This window comes from Xiphophorus maculatus, chromosome 14 (genome assembly GCF_002775205.1).
Source record: "Xiphophorus maculatus strain JP 163 A chromosome 14, X_maculatus-5.0-male, whole genome shotgun sequence".
Classification (NCBI taxonomy): domain Eukaryota; kingdom Metazoa; phylum Chordata; class Actinopteri; order Cyprinodontiformes; family Poeciliidae; genus Xiphophorus; species Xiphophorus maculatus.
In genome coordinates, this window is record NC_036456.1 from 12734408 (window position 1) to 12759867 (window position 25460).

The following is a 25460-nucleotide window of genomic DNA, read 5'->3' on the forward strand; positions in this document are numbered from 1 at the left end:
TTTATTAAAAGTACAACTGCTAGTTTAATCAAAACACCCTTTTACATTTTTCAACATATTTACATTTTTCTTTCTACAGAACTGTAGGAGGCGTAGTATTGCAGCACAATCGGTTTTAAATATCCAGAGGTGATCGGCAGATCTTCACTCTAGCGCGTTCACAGCTCAGATACTTGAAAACTTTGCCGCCTCAGTGACAGTCAGCAGGATGTTTGACATAGCAGGAACGGTAGAATGTGCATGACTCGTTAACTAGTATCTCAAGAAATGCAAAGAATGATGGGCACGTACAGTTTCCCAGTCATAGTTAAAAGTGCATGCTGCGTTTTTAGCATCTGATTTGGATCGTATTTTAGTTCTGCGTTGCTTCAGTGGTATAAGTTAGGGGATTATTCACAAGGTGTTTGCTGATAAACAGCGTTCACTGGGATCTTCCGTCTTATTGTCCTTAGAGTGTATGACCGGTGTAGACGTACTCAGCGGGCCTTGCCGTATTTCACCATCATCGTAGCCTGAGAGACCCTGTAGCGCTCCTTGATGTTTCTTCTCCTGACGTGCTCGTTGGTGATCTCGATGACGTTCGTATCGGGGAACCAGCCCGTCTGACCGTCAGACAGACGCATCCCTTCGTACCAGCCTGGAGTTGAAACAACAAAAAAAAACAGGAGGGAGGGGGAAGAAGGCGGACGACCAACAAGGGAAAATTGAAGGTTTTTCTCTTCATGCAAGAAAGTCAAAAGAAAAATTAATAAACTACTAAAGGAAGGTTTGAGGATTAAGGGGGTGTATACACAAAGTCAAGGAATGGAGCGGATCAGTGAAACAAAAGCAAATCTGTTCACTTGATACAATTATTCAATCTATATTTGAATCCCATATTTGCAAAAAATAAATAAATCAAAAAACGATGTTTTGAAAATTTCTATGATGCATTTTTTGCCGGTTTTTACCCTCATTGGTTTTGCGGATGACGTTAACGATCTCAGTGGGCTCCAGGCCGAGTTCATCTGATTGCTGGGCGATGTACTGCTCCACACACTGCACCTGAGGACAATCTGACACACACACACACAACCGTAAGCATGGAACGAGACCAAACACACAGGGTCTGTTTGTCGATGCTGTTCTCACCCCAGTCCTCATAAATCACTTCTTCGTCGACGTCTTCTTTGGTGGTGCTGGGGAAAGCTGCCAACCATCTCTGCATGTCCGACCTGTTGACACAAACGAACTTTGACTGGACTCTGAAGTAGAGCCTTGTGTTCTTCACCTCCTAATGAAAAGACTGACATGCTGCATGATATGCTAACATGCAGAATGTCAGGGTTTACTGATGTTCCTCTTTGGGAGGCGCTGAATGACTGATCATTTGCACTAATTGGATTTTGTTTTTACGGGGTTAGGTCAGAAGCTTCTCAATAGTTTGCTGAAGTTCTGACCCGTTCCTCCTGACAAGACTGGTGGAACTGAGTCAGGTTTGTAGGTCATCTTTGTCTATATATTTTCTGTCTTTTACTAAACATTTACTTTATTGTCCTAAAGCAACTTCAGGGTATCTTTGGGATCACTGTCCATTTGAGCCTAAGATTAAAACTTCCTGGCTGATATCTTGATATTGCTCCAATATTTTCACATAACGCTCTATCGTCATGATGTCATCTCCTACTTCTTCTTCTCTCCTTGGTTGATTTCTAATTAGATTTTGATCAGGACATCAGGTAGACGTTTTATTTTCTCTCTCAGAGACCAACTCAGAGTTTCCTTGGCTTGTGTGTTTGGGATCATTGTTTTGCTGAAAATCCCTCCCTTCATTTCATCTTCAGGTTCGAAACAACAACGCCTACGTACATTTCTCAATTAGTTTTTTTTTCCCCAAGTATGTGAAGTCTGCTAGATCCAAATGGTCTCCGTTGCCTCTTAAAGCCCCGAATCCAGCTGTAGTCAGTCCTGTGTGAATTTTCCCTCAACTTTTGAAAGGATTTTTCCTTCCACTCAACTTCACCAGATATGCTCTGATAGGAGAAAACGTCTTTAGCAATGATCTTCTGTGGCTTTACCTTCCATGGTTAGGCCATAATATAACATGTTTTAAAAAATCTCTTTTAAAGGTCTTGTTTTTATTAATATTTTCTGAAAATTATGGTTTTATTATCTGCATGAGCTAATATGAGCATTAAACTTAAGAGAAACACTTGCAACACCAGATTTTATGTGATGAACCTCAATAATATACGAGTTTCAGTTTTTAAATCTCATTACTAAATCAAAGCTTATAGGGGATTAGCTTTTATATATAAACACTCACTTGGTTGGGGCTTTGAGGAGCCGCTCCATTGCGCGTCCCTGGTGGTTTTCCAGCATGACGAGGTTGAAGCAGTTCTCGTAGGTTGCGCCACCAAAACATTCATCCAAAGGCTGAGCCTGCACCAGAGATCGATGAGTGTGGTCCATCACCACGTAACGGTCTGAACTGTTCACAACAAACCAGAACCAGAGAGCAGAGCTCAGTCAACGGCAAACAAACAGCTGAAAGGGGGTTTAACTGGCTGCACAAAAAATGCATCCAGGGGGCATTCTGAAAAACAAAACAACCAAAACAAAAGAAGCAGATGTGTCACATGCATGTACTGCACAGGTGTCTCTTCTCTTAAATGCCTTTGACAACATTTCCCGTTACACTTGAGGAAGTATCGAGTCAATTCATGAGTGGTGACAGAAAATCGAAGGCATGCAGTGGTTTGTAGTCACATTTTTGCACAGGCAAAATGTTATGACGGCAGCATGATGAGGGGAAAACAGAGGGAGGAATCTCCCAACCGAGCATACTGAAGCTGAGCCAAAGGAAAAAAACATTAGTTCAGACCATTTTCAACTTTCTGTTAGGCCAGCAGTATGGCAAGCGTGGTTAAACATTGCTCAAGTTCATTAAGTCGTGAGTGATAATTAATAAGCTAGCCTGTTTTCACTTAGATGGTTACGCATGTTGTATTAAAAGGCAAAGCAATTATTTAAAAAAAAAAAAGACATTTTGCAGGTATTGGATAGGATTTATTTAAAACTGTGTGACTTGCATCAAATGTTATGGATTTCCTTGAACAGGTTTTCACAATTACTGCTGGAGTTCTGGCCATTTCCTCCTGACAAAACTGGTGCAACAAGTTTATATTAATATCTGCCCAGCTCTTTTCAACAGGACTGAGATCAGGCTTTGTGATGGCCTCGTCAAAACACTGTAATTGTTATCTGTAAGCCACTTTGTAACTAAATTGCTGGTGTGCTTTGAGTCATGTGAAATATTTAGTAGTTCCACTGAAGTTCTTCCTTTATGATGCCAATAATTTAACTGTGTCATTCCCTATTAAAAGAAAAAAAAAAGCAACATATTTGTACTTTCCATTTAGTGTATTTGACGGAGTGTGCATAAGGCAGACATGACACTGTCATAAACATGAGGGAGTCTTTATGAATGTTTATGACTGTAGTCATGTAGTGGCATTCAGTAAATAATGACACTTTTAAAACAAAGTTGCATTTACAGTCCATTGAAAGTAGCAACTTTGTATGATTTTGTAAATAATGGCAATTTAATGCAAAGTTGGCACTTTTTTGTTTTTAAACCCCTCCAGGGGTCTTTTGTGGCCTCTAGTGTCCCTTATATGAAAGTAGGCTGACAGGAAAGGGGAGAAGACATGTGGCAAGTATCATCGGGTCCGGGAGTCAAACCCACGACGAGGACTCAAGGCCTCCGAACATGGGTGGCGCTACCCCATATGCCACCATGGCACGCCCAACAAAGTTGGCACTTTTAATGGACTTCCAATGCAACTTTTAAAGCAACTTCGCATTAAGTGTCATTATTTACCGAATGACACTTCGTGACAACAGTCATTCAATCAGACATTCATAAAGACCTCTTCATGTTCATGGCAGGTGTCATGTCATCTTTATGACAGTGTAATGTCCGCCTTATGCTCACCCCTTCAGATAAAGTGTTACCGGATCGGGTTCGAAAGTTTGGTAGCTTGTGCTTTTTCCTCCAAATGTAAAGATGGTTAGATAGAGGGAAAAAATGAGGTGCATCTTTTTATAGTACATGCAGGCTTTTGGTTTCAGTAGTAAGTAGTATTTTTTTAATGCATCATAGACAGCGTTTCTTCAAAAGCTTTTCTATGTTACCTTTTCTTGACGGTAATTAGCAGGTAATCGTTAAAAAGGAAGAGGTAAACCGCAGAGAACTTGGCCCTCATGTTCACAAAGGTTTTTGCTTTTGACATTTCTTGCAGCTCTCCCTTCTTCTCCAGAAATCGGGTCTCAGAGATGATCGGGATGGCCTGGTGAGGACAGAATGCAGTTTAAACTCTTCATAATTAATAGACGGACATACTGAAGGCGTCCCTGTCTGGGCTTACCCTGAGCTTATCAAACTCAAGCGCCTTCGAGATTTCAATCAGCTCTTCCATCTGCCTCATCTTTCCTACGTCTCTGTTACACTGATCAATGATCTGTGTCATTGATCAAAAGGGAAATAAAAAGTCAAAATGTTTATTTTGCTTTTTAAAACAACTCAATCTGCCACTTTAAATCATTCCTCACTCAGCAGGAAATCCGTCCCCAGCACAATAGCTAGTATAAGATCTCCAGTTATGTAAAGCAGTGGCCATGTATGCGGAGGGGAAAGTGAAGAGTGAGGGCTGTTTACCTTAGAGACAGAGGCCAGAGCCTTGGAGGCGGTCTGCTCCTCTGGCGTCCCCTCTTTTGTTCTCTTCAAGATGTTCTGAAACGACAAACAAGCAAACAAACAATTCAAGCAGCTCATTCTTTTCCATGCGGATCCTAAACAGGTCGCGCGGTGGAGGTGAGGCGAGCCCACGTGAGTCAGGAGGCAGCGAGGATTTCTCTGGAGTGAGGGCGTTCCTCACAGTCGCACAGCATGATGAAGTCAGACTAGTGGTGGTTAAAGGAAATCAATAGAAACCGAGAAAGGTCACTCGCTCTGAATGTGCTGACAGAAAATATTTAAAGCTTTTGGGAGCTAATTGTTTGAATTCTTCAGTTCACCGCCTAAACCAGAGCAGAACACGCCTGTTTAGAAATATGTACACCTGTACAGGTCATCCTGAACGTCACACTTAACACATGTGGCACACATATAAGTAAAATATGTTGTTTTTACACAACTTTTTGCAAAAGTTTTAAACCACCCATCATTGTTTTTTACACTTTGAACCCAATGAACAAGACTGCCTGCTGACTAAAGAGTCTTGATTATTTTCAGACGTTTTTTTGTGACGTTCAAGGCTGCTTCACTCTCTAGCAACAGGAAAACATGTCAGAGCTGATAAACCACCTACATCAGATAAATGGTAAGTCATGTCTTCGAAAACCAAGGGTACAACATGCAGCAAATACCTGACACAGGACCTGAAATGCCGCATAACTTTATCATGTACTGTAAACTCACTGGTAAGATTATCATCTGCTGTATGCTAAGCTGTCAGCTAACAGCCCTGAGTTACCTTTGATATTTTTATACATTTAGCTAGGTAATATGAGTTTGTGAAGAGGCCTACTTTCCCATGTTCTTCTGTTACATCTTTCAATACTCAACTACTATGTATTTACTTTAATAGTCTTCTTGATCAAGTCTTATTTATTTTCCCTTAGAACAAAGGTTTAGAATAGTGTGCCACAGCCTGTTGGTGTGTTATTAAATAAGTGAATGCCTCTCTAGTTACTGTGATAAATGCAACATGATGTATTTTACAGCAGAAACCTATGATTTCCAGGTTTCTATCATGTGCTCCAGACGCAACAGATGACCCTGGTAGGTTGCCATTTTTAATTTAAATCTGAAACAAAGTTAAAAGGCATACAGATTTTTTTTAGAGAGAGCTACAAATGTAGCTCTTTGTGTTCTAGACAATCTTTTAGATTGTGATTATTTTACATATACTGCTTAAAGTTTAAAGTGTGAGCAAAACTCAGCCTTCCACCTTTTTTCTGTCTTTAAAATCCAAACCAGCATGATGCTGCTCACCTCGATGAGCATCTTGATGCGTGTTATTCGCTGGAAAGGCAGCAGCAGGAAGGAGATGAAGGGCAGCCGCTGACACTGAGGCAGCTCCTGAAGGCGGTTGATGACTGTGGCGAACTGTTCATTAGTCTTCCTGCAGGTATGCAGAAAATCAGATTACATCGCATCAGCTTTAGTATTCCTGCAAGTCACCCTGATAAGGTGATCCAAACAGCTGCTGATAGTTTCTGGTGATGTGAAAGTTGCTTCTTACATGAGTCGACTGAAGGTCTTTTCCTGGTAGGTCTGGTTGCGGACATAGTCGATGTAGGTGGAAAAGTTGTGCTGGGCGTGATAGTGGAGGATGTTGCATATGTCTGGGAAAACGATCTCCTTGAAAATGTGCTCTTCGAGGTCTTTCAGGAACCTGCAGCAAACGGTTTCATGAAACATCTCCAGATAAGAGCTCCAGCTGCATCAGGAATCCCTTTCTTTTCTGTATCTCTCGTGGTGCGACCTCTCACCTCTCGCTGACCTCGCGGACCTTCAGGATGTTGGAGAAGAGTGTTTTCCTTTCACTAATGATGATTGTCCCTGCCAGCTCCCGGTTTTCCATAAAGTGCTCAGTCAGAACGTAGAGGGACCGCAGGTAGGAAGTCTCTGAGGTCAGGACCTCAAACATGCTCTACCAAGAAGAATCAAAGTCAAACACTGAAACTTAGAACAAAGTAACATTACTTCTTCAGTCCTCTTTATGTTCCCAAGAACTGCCAAACATCCTGTACTTAAGCTGATCCTTCCACAGAAATGTCACCAATAAATGAGCAAATATTTCAATATATTAGAATATCATATCAACAACTTACTTTAGAAAGTAAAGTGTTTTAAAAAGTGTTTTATACAAGTTTTCTGCATGATTCCCTAACTTCCCTAACCTTTTTAAGACCATTAGAAATTGTACAAAAATATACAAAAGAAAATTGCAAATATATTGTATGGGTTGTCAACAGAAGAGCGCTAATGGCTAAGATGTACATCATCCAGCCAACTGGTGATAAATTAGAAATCACCCATGATAGATTCAAAAAGAGCTAGCTAGCTTTACCTGGCTAGTTAGCAAGGGTATATTAGCAGCTAAAGACCATTAGCTGTAACCGCCTCAAGTCACAGGCGATGTCTCTGTGCCAAGCAAATTTTTGCCTAACAGCAAACTTCCATGAGAAAAAAAGAAAACTACATAGAATATATGAGATTAAATATTCCTTCCACAACTAATTTAAAACCTGTGATTAACATATTTAAGGTTTTTTCTCAACAAATTTAAGACTTTTTAAGGTTTTAATTTTAGATAAATTAATCTGAGATGCTTTAAGACCTATTAAGGATGCACAGATAGCTGTTACATCGATTCATTACACATAAAGCGCTGTGTCATGTGTTACATTATGGTATTAACAGTCATGGGAAAACCTGCTCATTTGACGGTCGCCGACACTCAAAGCACAGATATCGATCAAACACGAAAAGTGTAAGGACTCTATGAAATACATGAGTATCACTTTTACAAAGTAAGACTATGACTTGTAGATAATAATTTGTCTGCTTTCAGCGTGTTTGTCTTCCTCACCTCCTGGTACTTGATCTGGTTAACAGTGAGCTGGTCCAGCAGTCCACTCTCCCGTACGTTTGGGAGTTCCTGCCACAAGGTGGTTTGACTCACTGTGGGCACAGGGCTCAATCTGGCTACAAAGTTCCCATTTGACTTTCCAGATGGTTTTTCGCTGAAGCGCGCCGCAAATTCCGTAGCGTAGTCCATGCTAGTTTTGCTGATGTTTCGGATTACGGTCTGCCGATGAATCTCCTTTTTGATTGCGAAGTCGTTGTACGTTTGGTACAGAGGCTCTGAGGTCAGACAAATCCACGTTTTAGAACGAGGTTAGTTTGTTCCCAGCATGCATTGTTGCAAAGACAAGATTAAGAAAAGAACATGAATCCCCTCAATTAAAAAGCAACAATTACTTTATTTATATTCAAACACAACACAAGCTCGGTGTATTTCTGTCTACACACAGCTTGCAAAATGTAAAAATAAAACAAACCGATAAACTTCCCTTTGACATTTATCTAGCAGTGTGTGATGTCCAACTTGTCAGTAAATACTATGCAAGTAGCTTGTATAGTTAAACATGGTTTCAATTTCATTCTGAAACAGGTCAAACTCAGTCAGATTGGAAGGAGAACATCTGTGAAAACCAATTTTTTAGTCTTGCTATAGATTTCATATTGGAGTTAGGTCTGTACTTTGACTAGGCGTTCCTATTATATGAAAATGCTTTGACCTAAACTGTTGTAAACCATAAAATCCCAATAAAATGAACCATTGAATGGGATGTGAGTCATTGTGTAACCAGAAGAAGTTGCTATACAGACTTGCGTTTGACCAGACGTGCTTTCAGTTCCACTTGCAACTTGGATCACTTGTGTTAATAATAATACTTTACTGATGTATCTGAGCCTTACCGTCTGTCAGACACAACTTGAATGAAAACGTCTTTCTGACTGGAGACCTGAAACAGAAAACACAAAGTGAGACGTGAACAGTTATCACAGCTACTTTCCCTTCTGTGGGGAACTGTTGGATTAGTGACATCATGTGTCGTCATCACCAGCTTAGAAAAATCACAATGTAGGTCAGAAATGATTTGTTGCCAATTGTAGTCTGTTTACATGGACTAGTTATAGAGGGGCTACTATGGAAAATTGACTTTTTTGAGTTTTATATCACGTTATCATGTTATTCCCTCATCAAAAACATTCCAACACTCTTAAGAACGGTTTATAAACGGCATAACAGAGGAGCATCGTTGTGACGAAGTGCTGAAGATGGGCGTCGGAAAGAGTAGGGGCTTCTTAAAGAGACAGAGGCCAATTTCGAGGTGTTAATCGAAAAGCCAAAGTTTTTTAAAGTTATGTTTGACATATGCAACATTTTCATAACAACTGGAGGTAACATAGTTACTTGATAGTGCTATAAAAAAGCACAGATACAAAATACAAAACTTGAAAACATTAACAACTTACTGGTCTGTGTCTTCTTCCTCTCCATTTCTTTTATCTTCTTCTTCTATTGTAAAAGAACAAGCATTGGTTCAGATAATGAGCAATTCAGCGCAGGAGGAGATTCTGATCTCGCTTAAGTACAAACCTGACAAGTTGGCAGACTGCATTGAGACACTGCTGGCCCTCCTGGAGTGGGTCTTCGGTGGAGCCGGTGGGGGTCTGCAAGGAAGCAGAGGGCTGCTTGGAGGAGACGTTTTGGGGAGTTGTGGTCTGACCCGACTGGTTGTGAGGTTGCTGCCATTGTAGACCGGAGAACCGTTCACAGGGACCCTCGGTAGTATGGGAGGCGGTTCTGTTGTGTTCTCAAGCTCAGGTATAGTGTCTGAGGGGCCGTGGGAAGGTTTCTCCCGTCGAGCTGGTTGGTGGACTTTTATTTTAGGAACTTCATGCAAGTCATTCCTCGAAGATGAGAGCTTTCTAGGGCCCCGATCAGCGTCAGGTAGATGGAGTTCGTAGATACTACTCTCCTCGTCATCTTCTGGGTGTTGGCTTGGGACCGGTGGAGGCTGAGGATTTTTTTGAGGTAAAGGTTGACAGCGAGTAAGGGAAGCCAGAGAACTGTGGTCTGAAAGTTTTTTCAGACCCCCAGCCAGCGCAATTTCCAGAGACTGATGGAACTGTGATTTTGCCATTTTCACATCTTTTGGCCCATTCTTCCCCTTCCCTTCATTTTCTCCCTCTTTAATCTTCTCACCAACCTTTCCACCATGTGCGCCATCCTGTGGAAGCTGATGTGCTCCATCTGCTGCACTCACTTTCATCTCCTTTGTAAGTTCAGCTGCTGTCTCTTCTCTCTGGACATGCACTGTTTTCTCTGCTTCCTTCGGCTCTCCCTCCATCCCCACTTTGAACGCTTTCTCTACTTTCTGCTGTTCCACTTCATTCTTTTCTTCGTGTTCATCCCTCTTTTTCTCTGAGTCGTTCTTTTCCACCTTATCCTCTGCTGCCTTCAGCTCCCCCTCCTTCTTCTGTGCTGGTAATTCAGACTCATATTCTTGTTCCTGTCCTCCAACGTCCTGTTCTTCTCTTTGCAGTGCCTCTATTTGATTTGCTTTCTGTCCCCTCACATCTTTCTCTTCTCTCCGCCCTTCCCTGTTGATCTGACCCTGCCCACGTGGAGAGTCTTCATCCACAGGCACCCATATGAGCATCATGCCGGGTCTCTTTAGGTGACACACGCAGGTGCAGGTTATGTTGCAGCAGCGACTGAGAGGAGTATACAGCATGTCCTCTGCGTTTGCTTCAGCCGCTCCTGTCTCCTGATCCTCCACCTCCTTCCCATCAGGTGCTGGAGACACACAAGAGGTACAACTTCATTTTTGACTGGTTTCATGCCATCTTGACCCTCCTTCCCCCATCTTTGACATTTTTTAATTAACTTCATGAATTTCATCACTACAGTTTCTTGGAAAAGTATTCATACCTTTTAAGCCTTTTTTACATTTTATAACCTCAAGCTTCAACGTATTTTTTCAAAATTCCTTCAAAAAGACCAAGACAAAGTAATGCATAATTGACAAGTGGAAAGATTTGCGTTCAGCTCTCAGGCAGGAAAAGCTTTTAGTGTGCTTACAGCTGCAAGTCTTTTGGGGGAAGGCATCTAGACACTGAACTCTTTTCACTACTCTTTGCAAAACAGTTCACTACTCAGATTGGATGAAGAGCGTCTGTGACCATCTATTTTTCAAGACTCGTCACAGATTCTAAATGGGATTTGGCGCTAGAAAAGCATCCCCAAAGCATGATGCTGCTACCACCGTGTTTTATTGTAGTGATAGTGTGTTCAGAGTGCAGTGATGTACAGAGTCAGTTTTCTGCCACACAATACATGTTTCATATACTAAAAGAAGCAGGTTTGTGGAGTGCACCACTAATCTTTTGGCTGCTTCTCTGACTGATCCTCTCAGTAGGTCAGTTTAGGTAGAAAACCATGTCCTTGTAGGTTTAGTGCATACTTTTCCCATGCACTAAAAGTATGCAAGGATTTACTCATGCATTTTTAACATGATTTACTCAACAGTGCTCTGAGTTCTTAGAGGCTTGGGATGTTGTTAAAGAAGAAATTATATATTTTACAGGCACACAGTGCCATTTTATAGATAGCTTCAGTTGTTATAAAAATGTTGCATAAACCAAACACTGACTTTAAAGAAATTTGACTTTGCAATTTGACGCCTTGAATTGGGTCACTGTCTCTTTAAGAAGCTCTTGCTCTTTCTGACACTACACGCCATCACAACACTCCTCCATGAAGCCATTTACAACCGTTCTTAGACATATTGGGGAGATAAGCTTAGGAGACTCGAAGTTCTATCAGGTGTTTGCTAATTGCTGCTGTCGCTAGTCTGGAGGAGCTGAGTGGGAGCTGTGTGAGGCGTTTTGAAAATAGGTGGCGCTTTGTGTGAGCAACTATTTAGGCTCCCATGAATGGTTGCCATGGGAGATTAAAGTATTCATCAAACATGCATGAAAGAATCGAGGCAAGGAATAACATTATAACATGATATAAAGCTAAAAAAGAAAATATTGCATTACTTTCCCATTTTAACCAAAATCTAACACTGCTATAAACTTCTCTAGAGTTTTATTTCTGCTCTGCTTGGTGAGTTTATTGGTCTTCAAGATGCTTCGTGATAAACTGATGTCCTCTAACAAACTTCTGAAACCTTCACAGAACACCTGGATTTATGAGACTAAAAATGTGACTTTTTGTTGGACTGGATTTTATTCAGGAGTTTCAGAGTAGAGGGGGATAAGCAGAAATCAGCAGCACACCTTTAAGTTTTTAATTGAAAAATAAACCATGTATCATTCTCCTTCCATTTCACAATTCTGCACAGATTTGTGTTGGTCTACCACTCAATATATGCATTGAGGTCTGTGGCTGTATTGTGTTATGTAATGCTAAAGGTTATGAATACATTTGCAATGACATGCAGATAAAGTAATGTTGTGCGTGATTCTCTTTAACTAGAATAGTAGGAGCATTCCAGGAAAGAACTAATACAGGTCAGAAAGTCAACATGAAAACAACAATAAGAGGGGAAAAAAATTATTAAAAGCTGATTGCCTTTCCTCCCCTGGCTATTTCCTACAGTTCCTGCACTGAAACAATTAAATATTTTTAGGCCAGAGGAGCCAGGGGCTTCCTCCTCCCAGTGGGACATGTCTGCAACTCTGCCCCTGGAAGCCATCCTGAAGGCATGTGGCACAGGTCCAAACCCTTTAAACTGGTTCATTTAAAAGGATAAGAGCAGCAGCTCCTCTATTAGACTCCTCCCAAACAGCTGAGATCTTACAAGTACAACTCACATAAAACCGTAGGCGAGGGTTGGAATGCGGATCAGCGGCTTTACCTTTATGTTTTAGCTACTTAGCTTCTCCTCTACTAGACAGAGCCACTCATTCCTAGCCCTGAGTTGGTTGGCCACTTTTTGCGAAGGCAGATCATGTTACATAGAAAATCTCATCTGTTAGTGCAGTAATACTTTGAATGTAAAATAATGTAGTTTAAATCTACATGCAGAGCTCCAGAAAAGATCCAAAAAGAAGAAAAGATATCCACAAGCTGAAGTTCTAGTACTCAATAGGAGGATATATTTACAAATGCAGTCACTAAACTGATATTTAGATTTTTTTAACAAGGACTTTTCTAGAGAACCACAGGAAAATATGGCCTTTAACATACTGGAAATGCCCAGCATGTTCCTAGTCTTTGACATATTGGACATTTTCCGTCCAGTACTTTCAGCTCATCTGGACTTTTTGGCAGTGCGTGCTTTAAAATTGAGAAACAGCATCCAACAGAATGGAGAGGAATCGTCCTTCAGCTACTGTTTTATCAATTCACCTAAAGAAATTGGAACCCACAGGGCAGCAGGCTGGTAGTAATAAAGTGCCTGAAGATTCAGTTTAAATTAAAATTGGTTCTTGCAGCAAGAACAGTCTGTCCAGGCATCCTTTGCCTTTATCCAGATCAATTAAAAAATACTTTATTTATCCCAAAAGGAAATTAAGTGTTGTCGTAATTCATATTATTCAAGGATCTTCAAAGTGTTCTTGGAGATTATGATGCCATAGGTAGGAAGGATCTCCAGTAGCAGCAAGTCTTGCAACGACTCCTAACAGGCCTCTGACTGAAGTCATTGTTGCTATTTGATGATCTCATTACTGTGATGGCTAACAGCTCAGTCCAGTGCAGCAGAAATTGAGCCTTTAGTATTTCACAGTAGCAAGTCCTGAATGACACCATTGGTTGATTGCAAGCACTGCTATTCCAGGTCATTTGCTCTTGCCACTCCTATTTAAATTTCTCTCTGGTGGTATGGTTAAAGAAGCATAACATTGTGATCCATGGAAGCGATGGTTTCAACTTCCTTTCCTGTTTCTACGTCCAGGAAGTTTAATTTTCAACACCTCTGGGATTTGGGGTCATAGTTCAGGTATTATACGTTTTTGAGATGATAATCAACTCCTAGTTGTAAAAACAATATATCAGAACTAACTGAGCTCCTCCAACATGCTGTCACCATTAGCGGTGCAATTAGACAATTTATTCACACATTTGGTAATAACTTAATTTACCCCAGGGACCCCTCAAGTTTAGGAGCCGTTTTATTTGTGAATGAGTCAGAAGAGTTTAGTGGCTTATGACAAAAATTATTCCTCCCAAAATCGTCAGGCAATTGAGGAAAAATCAGTGATAATGAAGGCAATCATTAAAAATAATAATAATTTGAAAGACCTTAAGAAAACTTAAAGAGTTGTTGATTAGCACAATATAAGAGACGTGTTCTCAGCTTGCCACATAACCTCAGGTTATCTTCATTTTTTTATTTTTTACAGACAGTGTATAATATATGATAAGAGATTTTTTTGTTATGTCAGGGCAAAGGTGATCCATGAAATATCATGTGACCTTTTAATGAACCTCAGCGAAAATACAATTATATAACAATTGTTTCACTTTACCAAGGTTAGATCATTAAATATCCACTTCCTCCACTGGAATGTGCACATGAATTTCACTGAAGGCCATGCGCCAAAAACCCGAGTCTTAAATATTTGTAGTTCTCAGGAGCGGAACGAGACTCTGCTGTTCCGTGTCTAACGTCAGTCAGTTGGGCTGGCACAGAACAGCCGAGCTGACTGACCTGTTTTCTGTAAACCCGCGTTTACAGAAAAGAGGAGGGTGCCAAACCAGTCTGTCTGTCTGTCTGTAAGCTCCCTGACTCTACTGTACATTTTAGATGTGAAAACAATTCATACCAGACTGCTAACTGCTCCTCCATGCTTCACGCTGCATGTGTATAAAGAACTACAATTTTGTCACCGTCTCTTCAGCAGGTTTTTGTGCATTTTATTACATATTTCAGCTTATTTTGCTTTTTTGTGTATTAAAAGTTGAAGAAAAAAAAGAATAAATTGTGTTGCATACTGTCAGGCGTATCTAAACTGAAAGAAGAATCTTGAAAGAGTAAATTAAACTTTTTCTTGTCAAATTTATTTTGAGCATGGGTTAAAACAAGCCTGAGTTCGGAGTTCAATGTGAAACCGCTACTAGCGCAGGGTAAACTGCAAGTTGTGTGTGAAACAGTTGGAAGATACAGGAACTGAGAATCAGATGTGGGCATCACATGAAGATAAAATACAGTTTTCATGGTCTGGTTCTTGCATTAAAGACCAAATGTTTGATAATTATAACTGCAAGTGAAAGCCTTGATCCTATGTCGTTACTGATGGTTTTGGTTAGTGCAATGCATTGCATGGAGGAAAAGTTTGTTGGTTAAGAAGATATAGGAAGAGTCTTAAACCAATGGAAATGGTTTTTCTTTTAGAACAGGTGACCTGGGTGTCCTGGAGCAAAACTAAAAGTGGAAGTGATATGCTTTAACTCACTCACAACTTCATTTCAGTCTTCAGGTATTTCCCAGAAAGAAAGGAGTGCAACAGAGTCCAACAGATTTCTAGCTTGTTACTCAGGAGTGACTGGTTCCAGCACTGAACCAAACAAGGAGCTAACATAAAATGTCCTCTTAGAAAAATACCCAAATTCCCAGAAAATGTTTCAGGATGCACCAATACACATCCCGCCATTTTGAATCCCAGACTTGCTCGGCTGCCGTACCTGATCGTCGTTTGTAAATGTTCATGCCTTCGCTCTCCTCTCCTATGCTCTCCGTCTGTCTCCGCAGGAAGCGGCTCCTCTTCTTGGGCAGCGGCGGCGCCTCGGGTTTTGAGGCAATGCTGTTAGGTTTGGGTCTCGTCTCAGGTGGTTTTTTCACCTGCGTGCTTGGCGAGAGTTCTGCGGCACCAGTCACCAGCTGCTTTCCTGCTGCTTCGCTGGAGTCCTGCTTGGTGAACCTTTTTGCTATTTTCTTTACCTTTCCATGCGTGGAGCCTCCGCCCACAGGTGAAGGGGAGGTCCTGTGTAGCAGTCCAGGAGGAATTTCTGGTTTTGGTTTGACCTCTGGCTTGAGGAGCGACGCAGGCCATTCCTGGACAGACATCGCAGCTGATGGTTGCTTTCTGTTTCAGGAAAGAGTCAGAGGACTGGGATGTGTGGGAATTTCATCATCACCTGATGACAGAAAAAAGGAAAAAGGAACATTTAATGAGTGTCTTAAGCAACCTTTTACAACAGGGCAATAAATGACTCATAACTCAGGATATCATCCTGGATTCAGACTTTGAGCTCTGAGTTATAAATCTGCCTAATGAAGAGCTCAGGATCTGCTCTGCTTGAGGTTCACTGCTTCCCACTGAACAGCCATTTTAAACCCAAGATAACGTCAAACCAGCTCAACTGGGTATTCTGTTTGCATCACTACAGATACAAATCTTGTGACATTTTCATTGTCTCTGATTCATATTCCTTTGTATTCTTCTGAAACTTCTTACAATGTTAATTATTTACAGATGAAAGCACTGCATTAATTATTCACCTACTACTTTATAGCCCTTTAGTTTCAGCGGCATCACGGGAAAAATATTGATCAGTAACATTACACTGCAAAAGAAAACCATAAAATCTAACCAAGTATTTTGGTCTTGTTTCTAGTGCAAATACTTTGAATACATTTGAAATAAAACAAAATTAATTTACAAGTAACGTTTCAGCGCTAGAAGCTTAAGTGAATAATTCCTTAATATTGATGAAAAAGTGCCAACTATAGATGAAATAATCTGCCAATATTCTTTTTCATTAATATTAAGGAATAATTTACTTAAAATAAGCTCCTATATTGTGCTGTATAGTTACATTTAAGTTAGATTTGTCTTTGTGTTTTTGCAGTGCTCACGTTTCATAAAAGGGCAACAGTATTTTTTTGTTTTCGAAACTAAAGCAGTGGAGAGGTTTAAAGCCCCGTGAAAAAGTATTTCCCTCCCAAAGATTTATTAAGTTAAATGTTTGAGATCACTAAATAAATACAACATCAGACTGTATAGCCAGAGTAAATACAAAATGCTGTTTTAAATTTGAAAAAGCTACAGTATTCAATCAGCTGGATGCAATGTGAATTTATAACTCCCTTCTGAAGCTAATAACTGGTTTCATCACCTTCACAGATGCCATCAAGGATTTATGATAACTGGTGATGAGTCTTTTACGTCGCTGTGGAGAAATTTTTAGCTTACTCTCCTTTACAGATTGCATGCAATTTAAAAAAAACAAAACACTGAAACAACTTGAGAGTTTTCAAACATTAAAATCCTCTTTCAGGTCCTACTAGCATCTCAGTTGGTACTGAGTCCAGACTTTTACTAGGCCATTCCAAAACCTTAGTTGTTTTTCAGCCATTCAGAGATGGACATGCTGGTATGAGATCATCGTCCCATCGTTCGACAGGTTGGTTTGAATCGCGTTTCCCCCTAGCTATCAAAATTCTATTTTATAAACGTTTTTTTGTATGTAATCAGGTTATCTTCATTTGATAGTAAACATAGTTTGATGATATAAAACATTCATGTGCCCCCCAAAAAAGAACAAACTAAACTTTTGTGAACATTTATATTCTTTTTTTATTTCTTATATTTGATAAAAACAAAATGTGTTAGTTATTACCGCAGCGGTAATCCCAGTGCTAATCGGACTAAGGAGTTTCCTGGCTCAGATCTTGCATGGGGACTTTCTGCATCACATTTCCTTTTGGTGTTGTTTCTCCAGATCCGGCGAGTGCTTTACAGACTTCACAGACTATATGAATGTATGAACCGAACAAGGAAACAAATCTCAAATCTTCTCTGTCATATATAGGCAGAGTTATATAGGAGCAAATTTTTCAGAACCTTTTCTAGGACTTCCCAGTTTGCAGTTCATGTTTTAACCAGCATTTGAACAACTAAAAAGACATTTAACTTCCTTGTTCTATGAAAAGGAATGTTAGGAACCAGACATTAAAATGCTTTTCCGATTTTATCTACTGGTTCTGTGCCAAAATATGCCAATAATCTTCAACGTACCCCTAAGCCTCTTATTAACCAACAACGTTAGTATGAGGCTTTTAAAACCAGGGACTCTTAGTATTTATTAGCTAAGATATTTATCTCTAAGCATCTATGTTTCCTTGCAGAAAGTTAACAATTTTATCTAGTGAAACTAAAGCTCAGTATCTGGACCTGTTCTCAAACTTTAAGTAGGTAAGATGCCCTGACTGGCTTGGAGCTGGAGCGTGGAAAGAAGGCGGAATATTTACTCTGTTTTTGTTAAGCAGGACCGGCCCTGCTGGGATGTCAGAAAAATAAGATAAGTCAGTGAAGTTATTAATACACTAAATACAGTATATGTCAGCTTCTTTAGCCTTTCAACACACTGTATATAAACCGAAAGATAAGATTGCAACAAAATGTGCACATTCAAAAGAGGGAGTCTCCACTGATGGTCATAAAATCTTAGCTTCCTACTGAGACTGAGCTGACCGACCTCTGAGGTCTCTCTGTAGTGCTTTGATTAACAGGATGCTGTACCGCCATTACAGTCTTATTAGGCCCGAGCAGCAAAGCGCTGCGAAGGCCTATTGTTTCTGTACTGTTTCTTATTATTATTATTACGATTCTGCCCCCCCAAAGAGGCGCCTTTTTGGGGGCTTTATCATATTCAAAAACTCACCAAACTTGGCGGTGGCGACTAGAAAATTTAAAAATTTTGAATTTTAAGGTTGTCGCAAAAATCGCAAAAAAAATTGCTGAACGGCGGCAACTAGCAATTTTCTGTTGACACAATGGTATGAACGTACTTCATCGTAGAGACATGAAATTTGGTACACTTGTAGAGCTCACCAAAAGACTCAGAACTTACATTTAATGTTATAAGCCAACTATCACAGAAAGTCGGCCATTTTGTATTGAACGTCCATTTTTTACCTCGATTTTGACGTTTACAGCCTTCGTATTTGATCGAACTCCTCCTAGGGATTTCGATTGATCGACTTCAAACTCGGTCAGTCTGATCATAAGGCATGTTTGATTTAAAGTTATCAAATTGGTGAGTTTTGGAGCATGTTGAAGGGGGGTTAGCAGGGGTCAAAGTTCACCTACTCGCCATGAAACACGAAACTCTTATATTTCCTATATAAAAACACATAGAGGGACCAAACTTTCAGTGATTGATCGGCATCAGGTGCCCTACAATACCCTATGGTGAAATGATGACATCACTTAGGCCACGCCCCCTGAGAACAGGAAGTGTCATGTTTTACTGTGAACGGTCGCTATCTTAGCCCTTTGACCTAATCAACATGAAACTGTGTCCAGAGACAGAAGACATGTTGGTGTGTTGTGGATTCCAACCCCGACCGGCTTTGACATAGCAGGTGGGCGTGGCGGTGTGGCGAAGTGACCTGTAACGCCGTTGCCATACGTTTGGCTCTGAATTCCACAATTTCGGGCCCAGCTGCTCCAAACTCACTAGGATGGATCATTATCCACCCACCGACAGGAATTCATAACAAAATGTGGTGGGCGTGGCCTAATTTCTCTATAGCGACCCCTAGAGTATTTTAAATGAACAGCCCTAAGCCATGCTTTAACCTAGAATTACGAAACTTGGTACACATGTGTATCTTGTCAGGACGTACAAAAAAGTCTATTACAGCCATGGTCGAAACCCAACAGGAAGTCGGCCATTTTAGATTGAAGTTCATTTGACCTCGATTTTGACGTTTACAGCCTTTGCATTTGATCGAACTCCTCCTAGGGATTTCGATTGATCGGCTTCAAACTCGGTCAGTCTGATCATAAGGCGTGTCTGATTTAAAGTTATCAAATTGGTGACTGTATGAGCTTGCTGAAGGGGGTTACCAGGGGTCAAAGTTCACCTACTCGCCATGAAACACGAAACTCTTATATTTCCTATATAAAAACACATAGAGGGACCAAACTTTCAGTGATTGATCATCATCAGGTGGCCTACAATACCATATGGTCAAATGATGACATCACTTAGGCCACGCCCCCTGAGAACAGGAAGTGTCATGTTTTACTGTGAACGGTCGCTCTCTTAGCCCTTTGACCTAATCAACATGAAACTGTGTCCAGACACAGAAGACATGTTGGTGTGTTGAGGATTCCAACCCCGACCGGCTTTGAGATAGCAGCTGGGCGTGGCGGCGTGGCGAAGTGACCTGTAACGCCGATGCCATACGTTTGCTTCTAGATTCCACATGTTTCGACCGAGCTGCACCAAACTTGGCCTGAGTGATCCTGGAGGCTTGCCCATCAATCCTACGTCATCACATTATGACGTCATCTAAGCCCCGCCCCCTCGGAACCGGAAGTGCCGTTTTTTTCCTTGGAAAGCTCTGTTTATGGCTCTCTTGACCTAATCAAGTTGATTCTGTGTTGGATGACAGATAGGAAGTTGATCTCGCTTGCTTTAAAGTGCCAAGAGTTTTCAATGGCGGCAACGCCGTTCGTATACGTTTGCCTCTACATTCCACATATTTTGACCGAGCCGCATCAAACTTGACCTGAGTGATTCTGGTGGGATGCCCGTCGATCCTACGTCATCATATTATGACGTCATCTAAGCCCCGCCCCCTCGGAACCGGAAGTGCCGTTTTTTTCCTTGGAAAGCTCCGTTTATGGCTCTCTTGACCTAATCAAGATGATTCGGATGATAAGCTCTGTCAATGCTCGCTGCTGGCTGAACCGTGTGGGCGTGGCCACATGGCCAATATCAGTCCCTCGCCATATGCATACGTTTGGCTCTTACTCACGCATAGATCATCCGATTGACGCCAAACTGGATATGTATGACCTTTGTTCACCTCTAAAGAGCCCAACGAGGTTGAGATGTAATTTGGCTCCACTGCGCCCCCTAAGTTAATACATCGGCCGTATGTCCTCGACGCATCGACCGATCTGCACCAGATTTTTCGACAGTCGTCGGGGTGCGCCGCCGAACGCATTCACGCGTGTCGACCGGTGGACGGGCGGGGAAAATGCGCGACAGCTTCTGCGGCGGCTAGCGGGCGGCGGTGCTGGAAACTGCGGCGGAGCTTCCGCGGTGGGGAGCGGGCTGCGGCTCTGGAAACCGCGCGAGAGCTTCTGCGGTGGCCGGAACCCCCGCGGTGGCCAATAGGCCGGAGCGGCGCTTGCTGCGAGGGCCGCCCGAGGCTGCTTGCAGCTTTAATATTGTTTTTATTGTTTCCCTTGATTTTTATTGTTTACAATAAAAACACAGAAGTTTATGTAGACAGAATAAAAAGGCACATAAACTTTGTTCCTCACTCCCTCGAGTTAAATCAGACCAAACTTCTCTGTTTATAGGTCAGTTGGAATTACCAAAACTATTTTCTTTTTGCTAAATGCCACAATAATGAGAGAGAGAGAACTTGTCAGAGATTTACTTATTCAAATTCAATTACATTCAAAAATACTTTATTGATCCCAAAGGGAAATAAAATGTCGTTGTAACTCTGGTGGTGGCTGTGGGCAGGAAAGATCTCCAACCGCGGTCTGCATCACAACAAATTTCAAGAAGAGTACGACGGTTTTTCTATGACAGGCTCATGAAGAGGATGGTCAGCATTGTCCATAATTTCCTTTATTTTATGTCCCTTTACAATCATGTAGAGCTCTGTGTTGGTCCATCACATGTAATTCCAAAGACAAACACTAAGATTTGCAGATTTTACATGACAAAATTTTATAAAAGGTCTTAAGGTAGAAATATGACGACACTGAAGTGAAATGTGTTTGATGTGGGTGACCAAATATCCATACTACAGATTCTCCTCACCATATTTATTTGATGTGAGGGGAGCAGCAGGTAAATCAAAAGCAAACAGAGGTTAGTCATCCTCTGAGTCATGCTGCATAAAGATACTATCGCTGCTTTGTACGATAGCTCCAAACACACACCCACGCCCGCGCACACACACCCACACACACACGCACACACACATAGCACCTGGCTGCAGTAATAATGACAAGGTATGTACATTTTAAGCGGAACTACTTCACTGAAAATAGTGAATAATCCCAGAGGAACACAGATTAATTTATTCCCTTGATTCAGAACAATTATCATTTAAACGACTTGGGAAGTGATTTTAACAACATTCAGTGAAGGGGGCTGAAAATAACAGCATGGTGCTAGCTTCAGCACTCTACCTGGTGCATGAAGGTAAGAAAAGGAGATTAAATAACATTTAGCTTGATCTAAAGACCATTTTCAGTGAATCAATTAGAGCAATTTTAATTAATGTCAAGGAGTTTGACTGGAGGCATTTTTAAATGGACTCTATGTTTTAATATGATTCTTTGAGCTTGTAAGGAGTATTTAATGGATAATGTTACTTTTTTTTTCTCTGTTTCAATTAAGTCTCCAGAATTTAACAAAACCTCTGCAGAGCTATGTCTTTTAGTGAGTGTAACTAAAAGGTTCAGTAACTTTAGTTTTACCTAAAAGTGATTAAAACTGTACTGCAAATAAAAATATTGTAGTCAAAAAAACCCTCACAACATGTTCTTGACCTGCAAGCGTTTGTCAACCAGTATGTAAGAAAAGTGCACCGGCTAGTCAGACCAGTTTGGAAGGGCCATGTTGACTGCCAACAAGGAGACAGAGTTTCATGTTACAATCACGCTGAAAAGGCACACACTGAAGAGTTAATATTACAAGACGATTATTTTTCAATTTACAACAATAAGAAAATGTTTTAGAGTCAACGGGAGGTAAAGAAGTACAACAGCAGCAGGTTTGAGTAGGGTGGAGCTGCGTCTTTCCCAGGCTTTAGATTTGGCTCTCGGGTTATTTTCATTATACAGAGTGACATACAAACGTTAAACTGAAGGGTGTGTTTAATCCAGGCAGTGGGGCTAACACATTGTGATTGTGTTTTAAGGGGACGAAGGACAAAACAAGTCCCCTTATTCTCTCTTTTAGACACACTCTACCCCTTTTGTCTCGCTTTGCCCCAATGACCCAGTTAGTTCAATAGCCCAGTCCAGCAGTTTACAGTTTTGTGGACGTACTCAGGGCAGGGCAGGTCAGTGGACTTCACTGTAATACTATTTGTCTGACTAAATCCAATACAAGTGGTGTGATCCCCTAAAGCAGCCCAGTTTGAGAACAAGAGGGTCAGCTTTGAACCCAATTCCTTTTGTGCGTGATGGACACAGTTCGCCATCTGCCTGAAGTGTCTGAGATGAAGTGGCTGGAGGGGAGGGGGACTGCAGTGCATGTGAAGAGTGGGTAAGCTCCACGCTGGCCAGGGAAAGCGGAAAAGGTGTTTCAGGAAGGAGGGCGGATACATGGAGGGATGAGAATCCAGGAAAAACATGGAAACACTCCTGCTGACATGTTGGTTGTGGCTACTGAGAGAAGAGTATTCCTGTATGTGTTATTAATTATACAGAGATGAAATTCTGATTAGATTTATTATATTAATAAGTTGCTAAATAAAAAGCTAAACCCTTAGAGGTAACTACATATTAATAAAAACTGGTCTAACATGGAGAGAAGCATAGGAATTATTGTACATGTCCATTATTGAGTTATATGTTTTTATGTTTAACAACAAAACCATAAATTTTCTTTACAAACTGGGGCAAATGTCACTTCTTTAAAATAAAACAAGATTATAATATCATGTAAAGTTATGACTGTTTTCTATAGGAGAACAGGTGCTCCGCCAACCAATATACACTAGCTATACAACCAAAAATTTACCTAATCTCATTTAAACTAAAACATATAAGATAAGAGAAAACTTACCAAATCAAGGTTTTTGACTGTTCCGCTTTGGTTTTTTCGGGTCTACGATGAGCCTAGCATCTTGAACTACTTCTCTTTGGAAAGTCAGAAAGCCGCTCGGCGTAAACTCCGCTCGCGTCACGAGGAAAACTTAAAAAAACGGTCGTTGAAAGTGACAAATAAATAAATAAATAATTAATATCCGGTGAGATCAATTCAATTCATAAATGTCTGTCTGTCGGCCGTGCTGAGTGCGCTCCCATCACCCCCTTGTTGTTGTCTCGTCTTTGTTACAAGCGCCGTTTATGAGAGGATCGGACGGACAGGAGGAGAGAGGAACAGGAGAGGCTGAACCGACAAGTCGTGCGCAGTGAAACCAACTGTTTCCGGTGGAGCGTTTCAAAATAAAGCAAAATTTGATGAAGAGACTCCGGAAGTGGTTTCAAAATAAAACGAATAAGAAAACCACACTACAGTATACAAACCGTACTGCTACGTTGCATATAAACACAATTATATTTCTCCACTGAGTGTTTGGAGGTTAGATTATTTGCACATAAGAGGGCAGAGTAGTGACAAAAAAGTAGGTGTAGTTACGTCGGCTTGTCTTCAGGTAGAGAGAATTGTTTGCTTATGCCTAGACAAGTGTTTGCCTGTCTTTGCCTCAGTTTGTTTGCTCAGTGATTGGCAATCACTTAGATAGACATAGATGCTGCTGGTATGTATGTTTTACTTATTCTCTGTAAACTAACTGGGGAAATGTGAATTTATTTGTTCAAGAGTACTTTTTTCCTCCTCCTCCAAGATTGTGATCATATGTTTGTTTCATTAAGATGAATTTTAAAACAATTTGCAGTTAGATCATAAATCAATATTTTGTATCTTTCGAGGTTATTAAATTTTTTGATTGAAACAAAAATTTGCACTTAATTTATATAACTGTTTATTGTTTAAGATTCTCAATCTGTACGATCAAGCATCAAGAGAAAGAGGAAAACAAAATAAGTATAGTTTTCCGCTGTTGGCTGCCATGCCCTGTGGAGTTTAGGCAAAGAGAAAGTAACTCGACACATGATTTTTAACAAATTCATTTCATTACTTGAGTACAAACAGCCCCAAGCACAGTGCCATTAAACTACATCTTAACAGTCATTGCAGTGCCATTGAGTGCCAAATTGCAAATGACTGTTTATGCAATATGCTGCATCCAGTTCCAATGTTTGGGTAAAATACTGCAGACTGCAGAAAATCCACATGGTTTTTTGCAGCCATCAAGGTTCTGGCATATCCATCTCTGCTGGATATTTGACCAGTCTTCTTATCAGAATTGGTAAATATAATTTGGTTGGATTCCTGGCACAGATCTAACTCTTCAGTAAACACACACACATTTTAAATAGGTTAGGCTTTATGTATACCTTATCATAAACATTCAAAAACAACTTTTTGACATTTATATGAGATCATTTTCCTGCTAGGACACCAAACAGACAACAATAATAATTATAATGATCTTTACCAAAAGCGTTTTTGAACTTCATATTGCTATGTCGTAACAAAGAAACACTTAACAATAGTTATCTCCCCACTTGTGTGTCTCTTTGTGTGATACTCCCACCTAGTGTCTGAGTATAGAACATACTATAACATAAAATGTGAAAAACAATTCCGGTGCATTTGCTTAAATTACCTAACTTGACATTATGCTTGTAAGCATTTATATGGAATATTTATTAGTATAACTGTGATTTACAATGGTTTGAAAAACATATTTAGTGATATTTATCTTTATCCAGCAAACTCACCAGGGATAAATGTCTTCCGTTTCTAATATTGTCCTAAGACATTTAATCAAAATAGCTTTTGGAAGTAATAAAAACCTCCACTGTTATAATTTTGTAAATGACTGGATTGGAAATGTTGGTTTCAGCATGAAGTCTTTCTAACATGTTAAAATAAGGTAATCACAAAAACATATTTCTTTACTTTGACCCAAAATTCATAAATAACTTTGACTTCAAAGGCACAAGTTTACACCTAAATCCTTTAAAAAAAATAAAAAAATCAATGTAATTATATTTGATATATCAAAAATCTTAAAGGCTTTTATTAAATGGGGATTAAACA

General features: G+C 40.4%; 1 protein-coding gene across 1 annotated transcript; it reads right to left on the reverse strand.

Annotated features, from left to right (window-relative positions):
• Window position 1: 1 nt before the first annotated feature.
• Window positions 2-23675, reverse strand: LOC102225988 (rho guanine nucleotide exchange factor 15-like). Its single transcript, XM_023346577.1, has 16 exons — window positions 23355-23675; window positions 15261-15713; window positions 9219-10421; window positions 9095-9137; window positions 8534-8580; window positions 7641-7915; window positions 6538-6698; window positions 6288-6440; window positions 6038-6167; window positions 4700-4774; window positions 4410-4502; window positions 4177-4331; window positions 2306-2470; window positions 1132-1214; window positions 951-1055; window positions 2-637 (listed from the first exon to the last, which is right to left on the reverse strand). Exons 2-16 carry the CDS (start codon window positions 15640-15642, stop codon window positions 477-479), a joined length of 3231 nt encoding a protein of 1076 aa, XP_023202345.1. The 5' UTR covers window positions 15643-15713; window positions 23355-23675; the 3' UTR covers window positions 2-476.
• Between the last annotated feature and the right edge of the window lie 1785 nt (window positions 23676-25460).

What these genes read in the sequence shown, in the direction of transcription:
- LOC102225988 (XM_023346577.1), bottom strand. Translation starts at nt 15,642, where the DNA reads ATGTCTGTCCAGGAATGGCCTGCGTCGCTCCTCAAGCCAGAGGTCAAA. An exon ending in AAGACCTTCAGTCGACTCAT is followed by an intron (nt 6,168 to 6,287) that starts GTAAGAAGCAAC and finishes GCATACCTGCAG; the next exon opens with GAAGACTAATGAACAGTTCG. An exon ending in AGTGATTTATGAGGACTGGG is followed by an intron (nt 1,056 to 1,131) that starts GTGAGAACAGCA and finishes TGTGTGTGTCAG; the next exon opens with ATTGTCCTCAGGTGCAGTGT.